At 37.5% G+C, this 21,619-nt stretch overlaps 1 protein-coding gene across 4 annotated transcripts in view; it reads right to left on the reverse strand.

Annotated features, from left to right (window-relative positions):
* LOC127420681 (receptor-type tyrosine-protein phosphatase U-like) overlaps positions 1 to 21,619 on the reverse strand; it is a 426,908-nt gene that overhangs the window by 184,529 nt on the left and 220,760 nt on the right. For all 4 annotated transcript variants that reach the window (XM_051663146.1, XM_051663144.1, XM_051663145.1 and 1 more), the window contains exon 4: positions 5,582 to 5,663. In XM_051663146.1, coding sequence (XP_051519106.1) covers positions 5,582 to 5,663 — 82 coding nt within the window. The remainder of the gene's footprint in view (positions 1 to 5,581; positions 5,664 to 21,619) is intronic.

Below are 21,619 nucleotides of genomic sequence, written 5' to 3' on the forward strand. Positions count from 1 at the left end.
GGAACTAACTGTTGTATATATATATATACAGTATATATCTTATTTACTGGAGGGGAGTAAATAAAATGTATTAAAACATCTGAAAATTTATAACAATCTCACGGAGAGCTACTTTCTCAATTTTTACCTGCTACTTTTTTTTCTCCATACAATGAAAGGAATGAAGACTGAAACTTACACCACTCTAACAACTCCTTTTGTGTTCCATGGAAGAAAGAAAGTCATAAAGGTTTTATCACTTAAGAATACAAGTCAATACTCACCAGTTAGATTCAATGGCCTTTTAATGTTGACAAAATTAATTTCATGCATTGAAAATGTTAACAGATGAAATCCTGAGAGAGAACTTAATTAGAATCAAAATCAGAATGAGCTTTATTGCCAAGTATGCTTACACATACAAGGAATTTGTCTTGGTGGCAGAGGCTTCCAGTGCACAAACAATACAACAACAAGACAGAGATAATAAATAGAATAAAAGTAAAAGGTATGTACAAACACAACGCTATTATATAGAGTGCAAGGGAATGTAATGGCAGAAGAGGTAGGAGATGTTAGATAAATATAAATAGACTAAGCTGTGTATTGCACATAATTATTACTCAATGGGGCAGTTTTAACTGTTCATGAGATAGATAGTCTGAGAGAAAAAAACTGTTCTTGTGCCTGACGGTTCTGCTGCTCAGTGCTCTGTAGCGCCGGTAAGAAGGCAACAATTCAAAAAGGTAGTGGGCTGGGTGAGTGGGGTCCAGAGTGATTTTTCCAGCCCTTTTCCTCACTCTGGAAGTGTACAGTTCTTGAAGGGAGGGCAGGGGGCAACCAATAATCCGCTCAGCAGTCCGAACTGTCCTTTGTAGTATTCTGATGTCCGATTTCATAGCTAAACCAAACCAGACAGGACATACTCAGTGACTGCTGAGTAGAACTGTATCAGCAGTGCCTGTGGCAGGTTTAACTTCCTCAACTGGTGAAGGATGTACAACCTCTGTGGGTAACCCATTTCAGGTCTTTTGAGATGGTAGAGCCCAGGAACCTGAATGACTTCACTGCTGCCACAGTGCTGTTCAGAATGGTGCATCCTTTAATGCTGTGTAGCAGTGATCCAGTATATTTCTGTCTCTGGTGGGGCATGTAATGTGCTGTCTGTATTTTGGCAGTTCACGGGTGAGGTTGGCTTTGTTCAAAATCGCAGAGAATAATAATAATAATAAGTGAGCCCGGGCATTGTTGTTCCGTGACTGTGATCTGATCAGCCAGCTATTGCAGTGCAGCTCTCACACACACTTGTGGAGAAATATAATCACTCACCAGAATAATTGAGGAAAACTCCCACGGTGAGTAGAAAGACTTCTTAATATATAGCCCTTTATATATTAAAGACAGATAACAATATATTTTCGTATTATGTGTATTATTAATATTCTAGTATATAAATTACTATATTATGTATGCATATTTTTACATACTTAGTTAAAATATTTAAAACATTTATATTTACCAAACTGACTTATTCACATGGCAAAGGAAATACCTGTACAGGTCAGATGGGGCTTCTATTAGATCGAGATGACAGCTTTAAGTGTTTAAGTGGTTCTCTTTACCCAGAGTAGTTCTGATAGCATTTTTGCTGTTTCTGCCTTTCTTTTCAAAGGTTCTGGAATATGAGGGAGCGATATAAAAATGCGGAGATGTGAAAGGCAGAAAAATTTTATTGCTCTGACGTAGCACGCTTATGCTTTGTTGATTACAAACTGGAGTGATTATCGCATCGTTTGCTTATCGATATTTGGTACTACACCATTTGCATGCTGAATCTTAAGGACAGTAAATATGCAACAACTTATGTGTGACTTTCTCTCTGCGCGCACTTACACTAAACTAAACAAGTGTTCAATGATCTGCATGAGAGAGGGATGCGGAAGAGCTGATTTACTTGTGCAAATCTTGGAATTACAGTTTGATACAAAGACAAGACTATTGATTTAATTTGTTCATCTGTATGGATTGGTTTACCGATTACAGCTAAATGTTTAAGTGAATAAATCCCGAGCCGAATTTGTTGGTTACCCTGCTTCTCCGTTGTACACCCGCACTCACAAACAGCCTTTGTTGGACTGCTAAACGGTGATGTCACTGTAAGTACATGCATGAATTTGTGTATGTGTTTCCTATTGTTTCAAATCAACGTTCAACAGCGTGCTGTGTAGAAAGCGCACAGCTGAAAGGTCCTTACGTTGCGTAAAGAATATTAATGAACCATGTGAAATTTCAACAGTGGTGCTAATCATTTAGAATGCATATAGGGGAATCACTGCATGCATATATATATATATATATATATATAGTATATTTATAAACAACAGTTAGTTCCGGTCCTCGAATCCGATTGGTCGAGAGATGTTCCATGAGTACTGATATCTCAGTACATCAGCACTCGGACGCTTCAGTGTGTGTATCATGCCGCTTGTGTTCACTTGTTCGTGCCGTGTAAAACTAAAGTGTTATAGCAGTGCATATGTGTTAAGAGCTACATGTGTCTCTTTACATTTATTTTTGTGACATTACAGATTTTAGCCAGCAGGTGGTGGAAAAAGAAAATTTTTGTGTGTAATATGAGCCAGTTAGGTGATGTGAAGTGAGTCAGCATCAGTCAGTGTTTTCATTCATCAGCACTGAGTGATCACTCGGATTACTACTACACTACTAAAGTTAGGAAATAGTTTTAAATGGCTTTAAACTAACAACTTCATCATTAAGACTCATCACAGCTGAGAGACACAACAGACTGATTAATTACACAAGCTCAAGGCGCTTACCTCTTAGCGGAGTTTCCACATTGGAGAGGACATACTGTTCAAAATGGCGGAGGAGATTGCAGTTTCTATAGTGAATGACTCTTGTATATAGATCGGTGTGTATATATATATATATATTATATATATACATACACTGTTCAGCCACAACATTAAATCCATCTACCTAATATCGTGTAGGTCCCCCTTGTGCTGCCAAAACAGCGCCAAACCACATCTCAGAATAGCATTCTGAGATGTTATTCTTCTCAACACAATTGTAAAGAGCGGTTATCTGAGTTACTGAAGACTTTGTCAGTTCGAACCAGTCTGGACATTCTCTGTTGACCTCTCTTATCAACAAGGCATTTCCGTCCACAGAACAGCCACTCACTGGATGTTTTTTGTTTTTGGCACCATTCGGAGTAAACTCTAAAGACTGTTGTGCGTGAAAATCCCTGGAGATCAGCAGTTATAGAAATACTCAAACCAGCCCATCTGGCACCAACAATAATGTCATGGTCAAAATCACTGAAATCAATTGTTCCCCATTCTGATGGTTGATGTGAACATTAACTGAAGCTCCTGACTTGTATCTGCAGGATTTTATCCACTGCACTGCTGCCACATGCTTGGCTGATTAGATAATCGCATGGATGATTGTTGGTGCCAGATGGGCTGGTTTGAGTATTTCTGTAACTGCTGATCTCCTGGGATTTTCACACACAACAGTCTCTAGAATTTACTCCAAATGGTGCCAAAAACAAAAATCATTAGAGAATGGCCAAACTGGTTCGAACTGACAAAATCTATGGTAACTCAGATAACCACTCTGTACAATTGTGGTGAGAAGAACAGCATCTCAGAATGCTATTTTGAGATGCAGATTGGCACTGTTTTGGTGGCACAAGGGGGACCTACACAATATTAGGCAGGTGGTTTTAATGTCGTGGCTGATCGGTGTATATCTGTTCACAGAGATGTGATTTAAAGCTTCCTGTTCACATGTACTAGCGAGTCTGAAGCCTTCCTTATATGACGTTTTCATGGGCGTGGATTATGATAATTGTGAATGAATGTGCACGCTCTCTCTATTTACGAATGTTTAGAATTCACTAACATACAAACATTTTACTAGCAAATCTGGGGAATATGAAGCATTCGTGAATCCGGCAGAATGTTTTTGGGAAGCTCCATTTTATGGGTAAATTACTCCCAATTTTTTCATATATTTACGGAATTTTCATGAATGAGGCCCATTGATTTACGTCTCTCAACCACTCTGTAATAGCATTTTGCTCCACCAAAATGGAGAGTTTCATACCACATGCTTTGGAAAATGATGAAGTTAGGAAACTGAAAACACAGTTTTCAAAGTCAAATAGATTAGTGTAATGTAGGCTAGTGATAGGCTATTGTTCAATAATATGGAAATCAAACCAATAATACCACTTTTTGTAATGCCTATACATTATGGTAGACAAAATCATTTGGGTGCTTTTCTCAGCAAATAGTGACATGCAATTAACTGTGATTAATTTGTTTAATAAATCTACTTATTTACACAGCTCTCTGGAATACTCGATTGTGATTGGTTAATGGCCCCATCCAGTGGTCAGATATTGCTCTGTAACAACCGCACATCCAGGGATTTAGACGTATCAGACCGTTCATCCGGGTTCTGTGAAACGTCTCTCCTGCTTCTCGGATCACTGTGCGATCCCTTCAAGTAAGCTAATAAAATAATTTAAACTCAAATCAATGTTTCTTGTCCATTTATTTGTTTATTTGGCAAGTAGCCTTGTAATAGGGTGAATAATGAGTAGTCAAATGTTCATTAATTACAAAATAAACCAACAGAACTCTGACACGAACCGGAGGTGGATTTCAGCTGTTCGGCGATTTATTTCTTCTCAAATTACATAATTTCAATGCAAATCAATATTTTATGTCCATGTATTTATTTATTTGGTTAGTACTCATATAATAAGCGGGATAATGTACAGTTAGCCAGTTGTTATCGCAAAATAAACTCCTTCAGGGTGATACAAAAGTCATCCGTTTTGCGTCGGGGTCCTGATCACCCTGTCAGGGTTTATTGTGCAATAACTACTGGCTGATTGTGCATTATCCCTTACATAACAATGTAATTAATTTGATTAAAAATGTTTAAAACTCAACATTGAGCTTTTAAATGCTCTCAAAAACCTGCATGTGTCCATTCGGTCCCTCTTTCTGTAGAATCTGCAATTATGTTCTTGCTGCGGGTTGTCAAATATAGCTGCAGGAATGCAGAAGATGGAGGACGGCAAGTTTAAACTCAATAACTCAAACAAATTACAACAGGCCTCAAACTGAATGTCTAAATTCAAATGCACAACCCCCTTCCACTGCACTGCATTTCTCAGTAGTCAGCATGTATCACGTCCTGTGGTGGGCCGCTGCTTTGAGCCCCCCCCAGTCCAAACGACTGGAGCAGAATTACACACCTTTGGAAATGTGAATGGAGTGTTGGACCACTGGGACCGAGCGACAGGGCGATGTGCTAACAAAAGTTCACCTGCAGGAAGTAAACGCATGGCAAGAACAAGAGAAATGGAAGGTGTCACTGGATAATTGCCTTTCATGATGGTTATTTAGATCAGAAGTGAGAGACCCCGAGCTTTTGACGGGAGGAAATGGGCACCTTTGTTCCTCACTCCAGGTGGGCTGACCTAGTCATACGCCCCCATACGTGTCGGAAAAGGTCAGTGAGAGTATTAGTATGTGTGTAGAGTGACAGGACTTACAGCAGGGGTAGTTTAACAGCACTATATCGTCCAGGCCGATGTATCCCTTCTGCTCAGATGAGACTGTGGCTTCAAAAACCACCTGCAAGGGAAAAAAAGAAAGAAGCCAAGAGTGAATACTCATCAAGCACACAGTGAGTCTCATTAATTAATGACTGCACACATGTTAAACGCATGGAAAATGTGCTAACGCAAAATTTCCGTTGGTTTCACAGCAGGTGCGCACATGGATTGGTCATTGTGTGCAATGTCTAAAAGTTGTTTTTGAGTGAATATGATCTGACATTTAATATCTTTTAAAATATTGCATATTTATGTAGCTAATGATAACCCCTGAAATTATGGCATTTATTTTGAGATAAAATACTTTTTTTTTGTTGTTTTTTTTGCTATTTTCTGTTTTAAGGTGATTAAATCAAAAGTTTTTCTATAACTGTCTAATACATGAAAGGATAGTATTTGTGGTCAAATGTCCCCCTGTTGCAGGTTTTTTTTCTTAAATGGGGCGAATCGATTTGTTATGAGAAATGTTCAAAGTGGCCTCACATTAACTGATCCAATCACAGTGGAGATTAATTTGTTTATAGAATACTTGAGATGTTATGACATGCCAAATGTGATTACAAATGAACAGTAAATGGAGCAAGTGGTTATTTTGAATAAGTGGTAACATTTACAAATATAGCTGCGAGCAGCAATTAACGGGGTTCAAGCGGTTTAAGGCCTTTAAGCACATGCGTAAAAAGGTATTATGTTTTATTTAGCAAGCATGTAACCACCTAGATCATAGATGGAAAAGACCATTTACAACCAATACAGGCAATTTACTAAGGAAAGTAACATGGTTTTTAAAGCTTTTTAAAGCTCATAGCGCCACCTATGGTCTGATCTCCATAAAAGTCTGCATGCTTGTTTAGAATCATATGTCGCATTTTTTGTTTAGGAATTATGGGCTTATTTGTACAATTGACCATGCTAATTTTCTAAATGACACTGTTATAGCTACCCAAAGGGTAAAGTTAAAAAACATTTTTTTTTATAATTATTGACCTAGAGAATCCAGAGAATTGTACTGCATTGGTTTTATTGAGGTTGAGCGAAAAACCTAGAACTAGTTCACAAAAGTAGGTTTTTTACATAATCGTGAATATTTAATGAACGATTTGATTGACAGCAGTGGTTCTTGAGGTAAAGTTGTTCAGTATGAGGAGATCTAACAAATGATATGAATTATAGCAGCGTCCCAATTCAGAGGCTGCATCCTTCAAAGGTTGCATTCGAAAGCCGATTGCGTCACTGCTGCGCGAAAAAGGCTGTCCCAATTTGAAGGCTCCTTCAAATGCAGCCTCACAATGCATCCTTCGTTTCCCATGAAATGAAGGATACAACAGATGGATCCTTCACGGCCTTGCCTACCCCAGAATTCATTGCGCACCAGTGACGACAGGATTTTTTTGAGAGAAATTGCCGAATTACACTTTTAAATGTAAGTATTGGGTTCCAACTTACTCAAATATGTAATGATACAAATGTAAAAAAAAAAAATAATAATAATAATTTAAGTGGTTCAAATGTTGACTTATAGCTTACTAAGATGCGATTATATATAGTTTATACTCTTTATTATATACAGAAATGGATCATGGTGAAAATATTTAGACAGTTTGTGAACCCTATTTTGTTTTCAGACAGTTTAATATAACTTTCAAAAAAGTCCAGTACAAACATTACAGTCACTCGGCAGCTGTCACAGTTGTTTGGTGACAAGAACAGTCCTCTGTAGGCTAGACTTTCCCAATTAACAATGCTCAGTCTGACCTTCGCGGCCTTTGAAGGCGTGGCCTTTGAAGTCCGAGTCCTTTGAAGGATGCAGCCTTTGAACTGGGACACAGCCATTGTATGTGTGAAACATCACGTGATTACAGATGCGTGAATCTCGTTAGCGCCATCCATCGGCCGATTTCTTTCAAAATTCTCACAGACCTCTAGGGCCAGCAGTCGAATAGGTCCCCCGAGTTTTGTGCCGATCGGCCTCTGTTAACCTTGTCTAATAGGTGCTCAAACTTCATTGGCCGATGGCGGCCATGTTTTTTGAGATACGCCAATGTCCTCATAGACAGTCATGGCACCTTGGACAAAGACACTGCATGCTCAATTTTTCAAAGATTTTCAACTCAATCAGACTAACGGTTGCATAGTTAGAGCTGTTTTCATGTTTTTTTTCTGTTATAGCGCCGCCAAGTGGCCAAACTCCGATTTACTGTGACCTCAGATTGAGCTCATACACATGTGTTCCGAGTTTGGTGAAAATATCTCATTTCGTTCGGGAGTGATAGCCATTTTTGTAAAAATGGGCCACCCTTTTCGAACGTTTTGGCACCCCTTAGCGACCGTGAGTCGAAATGTCAACTTTTATTTGATAATTATTGATAATCAGACTCAAGAGTATATTTCTGCACTGGTTTGCTTCCGATTGGGCAAAAAACCTAGGACTAGTTTGCAAAAGTAGGTTTTTAAAATTATCTGAAATATTTACCGAACAGTTTGACAGACACCAATGCTTCTTGAGGCAAAGTTGTTTAGAATGAGAAGAGCTATCAGGTGATATATATTACTTGTGTTATTTCACAACACTGCATTATATACAACCATTAACACCTACAAAAATTGTGATAGCATCACTTAGTGGCCAATTTTTTTAAAACTTTGCACAACCCTCTCAGACCAAGAGTCAAATAGGTCCACCAAGTTTCGTTCCGATCGGTCATTGTTAACCTTGTGTAATAGCTGCTGAAATTTGATTGGCCAATGGCGGCCATGTTTTTCAACATATGTGAATGTCCATATTGACAATGATCGCAGCTGAGACAAAGACAATGTATGCACATTTTGAAGTCAATAGGATTAACGGTTTCATAGTTACAGCCAATTTCATGTTTTTTTGGTATTATAGTACCACCATGTGGCAAAACCACGTTTGGGCGACCAAAGATTGACCTCTTACATAAGCATGCCAAGTTTGGTGAAGAGATCTCATTTCCTTCAAGAGTTATAGCCATTTACGTAAAATTGGCCACTCCTACATCAGATGTTTTCGGAACTAAAACTAGTTCGCAAAAGTAGGTTTTATGAAAAATCCAAGATGGCGGAAAATTTTTATAGGCGGAAATGAAATCGGAGATATACGTTTTGTTTGGTTTGAGCCAAGGATTCCAATGGTATAAAGCACTTGAGTCTACGACAAAAGATCTAGAAGTTATGAGCAGTTTCATGTTTTTGATCGCTGTAGCGCCCCCTATTGACTGCGAGCAATACTACTACCATCTGACCAAGTTTCAAGTCTCTAGGTCTTACGGTTTGCTCTGCCCAATCAGTTTTTTATTAATAATAATAATAATAATAATAATAATAATAAATAATAATAATAATACAAATCTTAACAATTACAATAGGGTTTCAGCGCTAAGCGCTTGAACCCCTAATAATAATAATAATAATAATAATACAAATCTTAACAATTATAATAGGGTTTCAGCGCTAAGCGCTTGAACCCCTAATAATAAAAATCTTAACATTTACAATAGGATTTCAGCGCTAAGCGCTTGTACCCCTAATAATAAAAATCTTAACAATTACAATAGGGTTTCAGCGCTAAGCACTTGAACCCCTAATAAATTTCCATTTGTTAACATTAGATAACAACATTAGTCAACATGAACTAACAATGAACAATACTTTTACAGCATTTATTAATCTTGTCTAATGGTAATTTCAACAAACTAATACATTTTTACAATCAAAACTTGTATTTGTTAACATTAGTTAATGCACTCTGAATAAACTAGCATGGACTAACAATGAACAATTGCATTTTTATTAACTTACATTAAGATTTATAAATGCTGTAAAAAATATATTGTTAGTTGTTTGTTAATAATACCTAATGTTAACGAATGGAACCTTATTGTGAAGTGTTACCAAATAAGCATTATTTTAATTTGTTACTCAAAAAAGCATATTGCTGTTTCAAAAGTATTTGCCCTTAACCTAATGTCGTTTTACATACACTATATCTAATGCATACTAATGCATCTCCCACATTCTGGGTAAAAAGTCTTTTTTTCTTTCTTTCTTTTTTTTTTCTTTTTTAAATCAAACAACTTTTCCTTTTTTTTTTTTTTTTTTTTTTTTCACAAATTAAAAAAAAATAAAAAAATAATCAAAGGTTATCTTCATACATCATACACTCTGTGACCGGAAAAAGCTTTTTTTTTTTTTAAGGAATGCCATAATTTTCCCTTCATGTGCTATTGGAAGTATCCTTCTCCCTACTTTTGAAGTGGTAATTACGAGTATGTCATGTTTAAGTGCTCTGTTGTCAGAGAGAACAGGAAACATGGATGATGCCAGGTTCATTCCTGTGTATTTCTTGAGGAACTTTTATTTTGACACTGTGATACGTATTACTCAGGCAGCTGGTTGATGACAATCATATTTTGGGCATGCTATTTTCTTGGTGGAAAAATGTACAATATGCATCAAATGGTTGCTGATATACAGTATGTAAATGTAAATGACTGAAACGGCAAGCGCTAACAATTAGCTATATTAAAAAAAAAAATAATAAAACCTATAATTCACTAAAGAAACTGTAATTTCCTCCCCCCTGTTAACAGAGTACATACAGAGTAAATTGAGGGGTCGTTCATATGCAAATTCTGAGTGGGAAACTCATATTTACAATATTTCTGATAGCACATGAAGGCATCATTAGTCCCATTGTACCCTATGTTTCAGACCAAAATACAGCCATGCCACATTACGACATTTGTAGAATGTTTTGTTTACATAAGTGTTACGGATTTTGAATAAAAGCAATGCACTCTTATAGATCTATTCACATAGGCCATAATAATAATAATAATAACAATAACAACAATAAAATAAGCTTTTGGTTTTGGGACATTTTATCTGTAATTCACTTTATAAAAAAAAAAAAAAAAAAAAAAAATTTGTTCTTGTGAACAGTCCTTAAAACTGGAGTGTGTGATTTTTACAAAACAGATTCCCAAACACTTCTCCCTTCTTCCATTGGTTGGATAAACAGATAATACCATCAAATAGACTTGCCATTGTTTAAAGTGATGCATGAACATGCCAACGCACATACGTCACGAGAGGCTGCGTGAACAAGGCCCTCTCACGAATTTGCTTAGTGTTAGGGTAGGAGAGCTGGCCACAAGCATAGATTAACAGTTAAAAAGGACTTCAATATTGATCTGTTTCTCATCTACACCTATCATCTCTCTTCTAAAGACATGGATTAAACCACTGGAGCCTTATGGGTTATTTTTATGCTGCTTTTATGTGGATTTTGGAGCTTTAAAGTTCTGGTCACCATTCACTTGCAATGTATGGACCAACAGAGCTGAAATATCCTTCTAAAAATCTTCATTTGTGTCCTGCAGAAGTAAGAAAGTCATACACATCTGGGATGGCACAAGGGTGAGTAAATGATGAGAGAATTTTCATTTTTGGGTGAACTATCCTCAACGTTGCCGTGTCGGACTAGACAGGCCACTTAAACAAACAGAGCAATGTTTAAATGCACCACAGAGACAAGGTATTCCAGTTGTAAAAATTGTCGAAAAACATGTGGCTATTCAGTATAGTCCCGATACTTCACTCACATACTTCAGTCAAGATGACCATTTTTTATTAACAGTGCCTCACCTGACATTATATGACCTGACATGAAGCGATGGTCTGAGGTAAGTTACTGTTGTTATGCTATGACAGCCAACAACAGCACAAGTTGAGCCTGAAATTCATTTTTACTCCAAAAAAACATAAATGGTTGTCGTTCTCATTCTGAATCGCTCATTTTGGTAGTTTTTGCATTGCGTCTTGTGACCAGAAACAGAAAAGAGACAATTAGAATCATCATGGCACCACCCAGTTGTTGCTCAGAAAAACACATCACATTATTCTTTGCTCTTTCAATAAACAACATGATTTTGTACTCACCAAACTAAATAATTCATCAATTACACACAGCACTGCCTCACCCACACTGTAACATTTGCTCGTGTAAACTGTTATTGCAGCATTCACCAAGATAAACGCTTCATGATTCAGTACAACAGTCTTCCTGTTTTGACCTATCAATGAATCTGACTTGACTGCCTCTCTGCTGAGAATACAGATCTTGCTCTCTAGTGGCCAATTACACTGAAAGTATCAACATCACTCATCCACTCAAACAACCTTTAGCCATTCTGCTAACAAAGGGAAGACTGCCTCCCTGGCTGTTTTACTGTTAGACAAGCACAGACAGATGATAGATGTCATATCGTTCTGAATCAGACAACAAATGAACGGCTCTGCTAACAGCCAGCCAATTGAAACAGAGCTAAAGCTAAACTCCTGACAACGCATCAGGCTTTTCCATGCACACTTTTGCCCTGTTCCAAAACTAAAAATGCAGCAACCAGAAATGCTTCAGGACCAGACATTCGCAGTAGCATTGTAAATCCTTTGTTATTGTTTATATCACCGAAAAGATCTAGGCAATGCACCTCACCAAATGACATTTAATTAAATGACACATATTAATTTAATTGAAATGTGTAATCAATTGACAGCCATATTTTTTTTTTATGCTTTTTTTCCTTGCTGTTAGCTTAGCAACATGCTAACGTCTAACTCTTGGACTGACTGACAATGGTGCATGAAGCACGAGATATGTTAACTATAAATATGCTGTGGCTATTTATATTTCATTAAATTCTGAAAAGTATCACTGAGAAGTATTTAAATCATAAAGAATTGTCTATTTTATCCAATATACTGTATGTTCTGATGCTTATTAGAGTACCGTGTCATTAGTTTAGCAACATGTGTTAATGCTAAACTTAATAGAAATCAATTAAGAGTCGAGTCTCTTGTGCACTTCATGTGAAAAGCGCTATTTGTAAGATGAACAACATTTGCTGCCTATGTCGAGTGTTCTAAATCACTCACTAATGAGGTTCCATCTTGGTCAGGATTCTGCCTTACACCCTGTCTTTACCGGGGGTGTCCATTGATGCAATGTGCCGCAGAGCCTTGAGTCTGTTTATACTCATCGCATAGAAGCAAATGTTCTAAACCAGTCTTGTTGGCAAGAGTAACTTCTGCACGTGCAGTGCAAAAATGGAACAGGACATCCGTTTACTGTAGATGTGATGCACCTCAAACGCTTCCAGTGTAGACAGCTTCATTGATTATAATGGGATCTCTTTGCTTTTCATGCGACGCACTCGCATCCACTGTAGACAAAATCAGAATCGGAATGAACTTTATTGCCAAGTATGCTTACAAACACAAGGAATTTGTCGTGGTGACAGAAGCTTCCAGTGCAAGAGAATGCAACGTGTATATATATATATATATATATATATATATATATATATATATATATATATATATATATACACATAAAAACATATACATTTAAACATATATACATATAGTGACATAAAAAAAAATATTTAAAAAAATAAGATAACAGATAAAAAAAAAAAAAAGAAAAAGAAGAGAAATATACAATAGCACAATAATGTTGTTAGAATATTTTATATACAGATATACAGTTATGTGCAGGTGATGTAATGTGTTGAAGAAGAGGTAGGATATGTTAAAGAATATAAATGAAATATGGATATAAGTAGGAATGGATGGATTGAATATTGCACATGGTTGTATTGACCAAAGCAAAGTATTTGGGGGCAGTTTTAACTGTTCATGAGGTGGATGGCCTGAGGGGAAAAAACTGTTCCTGTGCCTGGCTGTTCTGTGTTCAGTGCTCTGTAGCGCCAGCCAGAGGGCAACAGTTCAAAAAGGAAGAGTGTTGGGTGAATGGGGTCAAGAGTGATTTTACCAGCCCTATTTGTCTCTCTGGATATGTACAGTTCTAGCAGGGTGGGTAGGGGAGCGCCAGTAATCCTCTCAGCAGTCCGAACTATCCTTTAAAGTCTTCTGATGACTGACTTGGTAGTTGAATCAAACCAGACAGTTATTGAAGTGCAGAGGACAGACTCAATGACTGCTGAGTATAACTGTATCAGCAGCATCTGTGGCAGGTTTAACTTCCTCAACTGGCAAAGGAAGTACAACCCCTGCTGGGCCTTTTTCAAAACTGAGTCTATGTGGGTCTCCCACTTCAGGTCCTGCGAAATAGTAGTGCCCAGGAACCTGAATGACTCCACTGCTGCCACAGTGCTGTTTAGAATGGTGAAGGGGGACAGTGTTGGGGGATTCCTCCTAAAGTCCACAATCATTTCCACCGTTCTGAGCGTGTTCATCTCAAGGTTGTTTTGATTGCACCAGACAGCCAGCTGTTTAACCTCCCTTCTGTATGCAGACTCATCGTCATCTCGGATGAGACCGATGAATGTAGTGTTGTCTGCGAACTTCAGGAGCTTGACAGATGGGTCCTTGGTGGTGCAGTCATTTGTGTACATGGAGAAGAGTAGTGGGGAGAGCACACATCCCTGGGGGGCACCAGTGCTAATTGTACATGTGCTGGAGGTGAATTTCCCCATTCTCACTAGCTGCTGTCTGTCTGTCAGAAAGCTGGTGATCACTGACAGATAGATCTGGGAACAGAAAGCTGACAGGGTGTTAGAAAGATGCTGCCTATGTAGGCAGTAGACAGCAAGGCAGCTCACTAGGTTTTGTAACCAAGTCTTATTTGTAATGTCCTCATGCATTAAGTTTCTAGGATCTTCAGTGCAGCTGTGCGATAAGCCGCTGATGCAGGACTATATCGACTGGCTGTCTATATGCCCAGACTCTGCCTGCTTAAGATCTGCCACAACTGTCACTCAGAGCAGAGGACAGTCACACTGTGCCATTTCAGGAGGGAGAATGACAGACAGAAAGAGAAAGGAGAATTCCAGTATGGCAAAATTAGCTTAAAGCACCTTTAAAAAACATTCTTTAATCTTACTTGTTTTCATTTTGTAAAAAAAAAAAAAAAAACATGCCTTGATCATTTTGAACTAGATTTTTACAGTACCTTATTCCTTGCATTAAATATTATGAATCTACGAGGCAACACTTAGCTTTGGGTACAATTATGGTTCTTCTGATTTAGAAGAAACCAAAAAACAACACCAGCTTTAGCTTGTTAAGAGCAAATATATAAATACATAGATTGGTGCTTCTTTAACTTCAGTTAGTTTCCGTCAATATGAACCAATTCTTCTTTGTTATATGAAGGACACATTAAAACTGAAATGGAAACTTTTTACCAGAAAAATTCAATTAAAACTAAAACTACAATTTTCCGACAAACTGAAACCATCATGCATTGCTAGCATGTAACATGTATTTTTGGTACTTTTCAAATACCTTTCATGTGCAGATTTTACATATGACTCTACCCTCCCTAGCAACCGGGCCAATTTGGTTGCTTAGGAGACCTGGCTTGAGTCACTCAGCACACCCTGGATTCAGCGTCAGTACTCGCTGAGCTACCCAGGCCCCCCTTGTACAGGTGTTTATTAGGTACACCTGTACATCTACTTATTCATGTGATTATCTAATCAGCCAATCATGTGGCAGGAATGTAATATATAAAATCATGCAGATCATGGGTCAGGAGCTTCAGTTAATGTTCACATCAACCAACAGATTAGGGAAAAATTGTGATCTCAGTCATTTTGACCGTGGCATGATTGTTGGTGAAAGACAGGCTGGTTTGAGTATTTCTGTAACTGCTGATCTCCTGGGATTTTCACACACCACAGTCTCTAGAGTGTATAGAGAAACAAAAAACAAAAAAACAACCAGCGGGCGGCAGTTCTGTGGGGGCGAAAATGGCTTGTTAATGACGGAGGTCAGAGAATAATGGCCAGACTGGTCCAAGCTGACAGGAAGATGACAGTAACCCAAATAACCAAATGTTACAACAGTGCTATGCAGAAAAGCATTTCTGAACGTACAACACATCGAACATTGAGGCGGATGGGCTACAGCAGCAGAAGACCCCTCCGGGTACCACTACTGTCAGCTATGAACAGGAAACTAATGCTGCAGAGGGCACATGCTCACAAAAACGGGACAGTAGACGATTGGAAAAACATCGCCTGGTCTGACAAATCTGGATTTCTGCTGAGGTACACAAATGGTAGGCCCACTGCAGCCTTAGTTTTTTGTTCTGGAAACACATAACATTTTACCTATACACTTTTTATTTATTAAATGATTAAAAAAAAAATCATTTCCATCAGCATCATTTCCAGCACAGAATTCTATTAAATGCAATACAGAATTTAAGATGTGCTGGAAATTACTGTGACTTTCAGAAAAAAATGACATGTTATTACACTGTTGGACATTGCCAGTAGACAAAGTTATTGGAAGTTGATGAAAGACTCAGATACATGTTTAAATCGTCAAAAGAATGAAGAAAATAGATATGTAATTTTTTAGCTTGTCGCACATGTATAAGTTTAATGTTCCAAAAAGACACAAGGAAATTTGTTGTGTGTATGTACAGCATTTGTGAAAGAGATAGCAATATAAAGAAAGAATAAAAGATAGAATGAGGCACAGAACAAAACATTAAAAGACAAAAGTTCTGGTATCATTGTTAATATTTAATAAAGGCCTCTCCTCTGCAAACACCTCCAGCCCTGACAACAGCACAATTCACATCACAACGAGGATTCTGCAGCTTACAGCGACACTGGCAGCCATTTATCTCACTGCTCTTATTTCCTCTTCCTGTTTTCAACCCACACACATTTCTTGAGCATCAGTGTGATACAGCACAAAGTACTGTAGATGACAAACAACTGCTTGAACGCATATACGCGGATGCGTCTCATTGACACCAGTGGGACGTCGTTGAACACCGAGTACAGATCTGTTTTATCACTGCTATCTCAGGAGCGTAAACACAAATAAGAACAAATCTCCTTTTCATGCCTTACAAATGTCATAGAAAACCACAGAATGTTGACAATGTGATTCGCATTTTAAATAAACCCCTGGAAAATTTCTGCGAGGCACTCAAGCATCTCAACCTAAATTGGACCACGCGCACTGTAAAAAACCCTGTCAAAACCCGCCCACTCTGAGAGGAAGTGCCTTTAATAAAGACTCAATTCACTCAGAGCTGCATGATACGACTGATTCATGTTCATTACACGTGGGGTACGTTGCTTTTGTGCTAACAATCACTGTAAAGCTTTCAGCTTGTGAACTGATGTGTCAAATGTGTGGGGGAACCTCAATCTGTCATAATGATTTGCTGCGTCCATGCATAGCATGCTAAAAACATGCTAGGTGTCTTAGCTCATTGAGTTGGCTCATGAATTGGAACGTTTTTGAAAGGGTCATACTAACACACTGGGAAATACATTATGTCACATGTTAGCTAAAGAGAGAGAAGATTACATTTTTTTTTTTTTTTTTTAAATGACTCAGCATGCAGTTAGTGTTAATCTCATGTGCAAAATTACTGATGAAAAAAATTAGTTGAAGAATGGTACTTTGATTTTGTCAGTGATAAAATCAACACAAAAAAGAGGCATCATGAAGATAATTAAAACATACCGTTGACGAAAATGTAACGAGCGGAAAAAAATGCTGCCAGATATAAAGGGATAGTTCACCCAAAAATGAAAACTCTCTCATTATGTACTCATCCTCATTATGTCCCAGGTTTTTATGACTTTGTTTCTTCACCAGAACACATTTGATGAAAAACTGAAAAATATCTTTGCTCCATAGGTCCTTAAAATGCAAGTGGATGGTGAAAATCACAGACAGCCAGCAAAAATGTAATCGATACGACTCCAGCTGTTAAATTAATGTCTTCAAAAGCGATACGATCGCTTTTGGTGCAAAAAAATATCAGTATTTAAGTACTTTTTAACTGTAATCCATCAATTCCGTTCAGAATCAGTACGCGCGTGTGACGTATTGGCATTTGAAACACGTGAGAACTGAGGCACGTGAGTCACAGTCGGAAGAGCAGCGCTGTTTACAAGTGAGAAGGAGGAACGCTGTACAGTAGCTTGGTTGATTTTGGTTTAAATCTGTATTTATCTATTTCTTTACTCATAATGGTGTGTTTGTGTGCTTATCCTGGATGTCTCAACCGAGTGGAGAACGTTAGATTGTGTCTGTATCATGGCAACGCGAATATGTCACACGAGAGACCGCGAGAAATCAACCCTCTCCTGAAGCTTACCGGAAATATTAGATTATAGTTAAAAAGTACTTAAATATTGATCTTTTTTCACACAAAAGTGACCGTTTCACTTTAGAAGACATTAATTTAATTGCTGGAGTCATATGAATGATGTTTATGCTGACTGTCTGTTTTTTTTTTTTTTTTTTTTTTTTTGGAGCTTCAAAAGAGAAATCTCCATTCACTTGCATTTTAAGGACCTACTGATATTTTTCTATTTTTCTTCAAATGGGTTCTGCTGAAGAAACAAAGTCATACACACCTGGGATATCATGAGGGTGAGTAAATGATGAGAGAATTTTCATTTTTGGGTGAACTCTCTCTTTAACAATGCACTAACAATGTTTTTAGAAGAATAAAAATCTTGAAAGAATTTAGGGAACACTTCATAATAACAACATGGTATAAATATTTGCAAAGCATTAGTTGCAAATCTTTGTTCCTACATTATCTATGCACTCAAAACAAAAACACTGTAATATAAAAATGTAAAACAAAGATTTAATAATTATGAAATACTTCACTGAGTATGACAATAATTCACAGAAATATGCAATATTGCAATTACAATAAAACAATATTTTTTTAATTGCTTATTTGGAAGTAAACTTACAACAAAGAGTTGGTTACAAGCTAAACAAATGAATATACAGTACATTACTGTGCTATTAAATCAGTACATTATAAACAACTTGAGATGAGCATACATTCATGGTGATCTGTTTAAAGGAAACAAATGGCAAGTGTATGTACAATGCTTTATTAGTCCAAAAATACTTTATTGGCTTATACTTACTTGCAACGTTTAGACCATTAGGTCTTCGTCAGGCAAAAAAATAAATAAATAAAAATAACAATCTTTAAATTTGTTCATTTCTTTGACTGAGGTAAAAAAATAAAAAAATAAAATAAACTTAAACAGCGGCACACATACTTAGAAACACACATTTTGGGAATCTTGAAACTGCAGCAATGTTATAAAATACTCAGAAGTCATGAATATTAGTTAACATGTAACAGAAACTTCACCGAAAAAAAAAAAAAAACATATCGTGATTGGTACACATTTGATTCATTAAAGCATAACAACCCTACCAGAAAACATTCGCAAGCATTACAGCAGGTAAACAACTTCAACAAACAGTTAAAAACAGTTCAAATCCGTGAGGAGAATGATTTCACGCCGCTGCTGAACAGCTGTTGCACTCGCTTCCTGCTTCACTGACACTCGTGCGAGTCGCGCCAAAGCCAGACATTCTTTCTGAGCTTACGGACATGACGTAATCACCCAAAACGTATGCCTGCAATTTCACGCCAAATCCGTCCCGACAGCTCTAAATATACATCTCTATTGTAGTCTTACTGTAGTGAATCAGGGTAAGACAAAAACATGGTTTGGAAGACGGGTTGTTGGTGTACTCTATTATTTATTTATTTATTTTTTTTTTTTTTATCCACTTTTCGGCCGAGAGGGGGTGCTGCAGTACCCCAGCACCCCTACTTCCCACGGCTATGGAACTATATATGCCTTATAAAAAGTTTATTAATGATCCATTACTCTGAAAAGTTGAGATGGTTATGTTATGGCCGTGGCTTACTTAGCAAGTTGTTTATTAAAGATGAAGAACCATTATTAAAGGAATATTCCATGTTCAATACAAGTTAAGCTCAATGAACAGCATTTGTGGCATAATGCTGATTTTTTTCTTTGAAAAAAAGCAAAAATCTGGGTTGCGTATAAGTAAATGGGGCCAATCTTTGAAGGGTTTAAAGGCAGAAATGTGAAACTTATCATTTTATAAAAGCACTTACATTAAAGGTGCAGTATGTAAGATTCAGAAACCCTTGTTATTAATGACACCTGTGGCCGTTAAGTGAACTGCAGCCAGCTACCTGTTGCTCGTGCTCGCGCACACGCTCCATAGGGACGCGAGCGAGCATCGACCAAAACAATGACGTAACGTACAAAGAGACTGAACGTGATTCACCGACATCATGCTGACAGATAAGGTAGCATAATTAATATTACGCAGTTATGTAAGCTTACCTGTCCAATAAGAAGAATGCCAATTCAGGGTCGGTTTTGATCTGCAAAACTGAACGAAAGTCCCTCCAGGATTCAAATGCCCTGCCGATGTTCACTCTTGTTTTCGCTTGACCACGATCACGTTCCTGCTCAGCCACATGGGATTCAGTAGATAAATGTTTTTATTTTTTTATTTTATTTTTTTTTTAGTTTTTTTGGCTTACTCTGAGTTTGTGCAGGAGTCAGTGTTGTGCTGGGAGCCAGACATTTGCTGGATTCCATCTCTAAGATAACGTTACCTAGTGTTGCAGACTGTTTGTTGTCGCTGTTGAATAGCGGAAGAGAAGCTACTGTCTGAGATAAGGCTCTCAGGAGCACGCATAAACGTCACATCCTTTGGATTTTCCCGGCAAAAGCGACCCGCTCGCTTCGCATGAATATCAGTCTACAGGCTTTAATAGGCAACCTAGGAAGTCTGGGAAGGGCTCATTTTTTAAGTTGCGTTACAAGCCGTTCACACATTGGCAAAAAAAAAAAAGGCTGAATATTAGATGAAAATTTTACATACTGCACCTTTAATGATTCTGTTAAAAGTCATATTATTTGAGCTGTAAAGTTGTTTAAATTGACATTTTTACAGTCATTTTAGGGTTTGTTGACATTACACAACTCCTTGTCCAGGCTCTTGTTATATCTAGTCTGGACTACTACAATGTTCTTTTGAGCGGCGACCAGCGCCTCCTGATGCCATCACACAGAGGCACAAAATTACTTTCCCAGACCTAAGTTCAACTGTTCCTTGCAGGTGGAAAGACCTGTCAAACTCCAAACGAGCAGCTGATTCTCTAGCCACCTTCAAGAAACATCTAAAGACACATCTTTTTTGTGAGCACTTGACACAATCCTAGTAATAACTGTCTTCTTTCTTTCTTTAAAAATAAAATCTCTATCTATTCTTTCACCACTGTCTCTCACCTTCCTTTCTACTTGTGCTTCTCTTAGCAATTTGTAACTTTGTATTATAGCACATCTCGTATTACTGCCTCCTTAGGATGAATCGCTTCTGTTGTATCCCTGATTTGTACGTCCCTTTGCATAAAAGCATCTGCTAAATGAATAAATGTAAATGATCAAAGGGGTCATGGTTACACCATTATGCTGGAAAAGGCCATTTTTCTCCATTGACAGCCATTCAAAAATAATAATGTATTTTAACAAAATAATAATACATTTAGCAAATAACATAAATCACAAATATTTCATTATTATATTAAATGTTTTAACAGATTTTATGGACTTCCTTGGTATGCAATGCAAGGCACAGTAGTTGAGCTTTTTTAAAAAAGGGTTTATTCACAATGACCACAGATGTTTTATTTGATTTAACTAAGCAGAATACACAAGAAAATTCAGCAACCCAAACGAGGTACTAAAGAAACCATTAGACTCAAATTATCTGTGTTATTCAGCTAGCAAAACATGCACTGGCTGATAAAATGCCAAAAAATGAAACCATGTAGACAAGTTAGAGCCAAGAGAAAACAGGTGTGGAAAAAGCGAGGGATGGAATGGGTACAGTTACAGGAGTTAGAAGATGAAGTCTGATGAAGATGAATGATTATCTCTTGGGCTGTTTGGGCAAGAATCAAATCTTGCGGAAGCTCATTACAACAGCTTGCACCAGCCAGATTGCAACAAAACCCACTGAAAATTCACAACTGTTTATTTCTTTAATTCTCTTTTGTTTTCTTTCTCTCTGTCTTTC

The sequence above is a fragment of the Myxocyprinus asiaticus genome, chromosome 30, assembly GCF_019703515.2.
Source record: "Myxocyprinus asiaticus isolate MX2 ecotype Aquarium Trade chromosome 30, UBuf_Myxa_2, whole genome shotgun sequence".
In the NCBI taxonomy this organism is placed as follows: Eukaryota; Metazoa; Chordata; class Actinopteri; order Cypriniformes; family Catostomidae; genus Myxocyprinus; species Myxocyprinus asiaticus.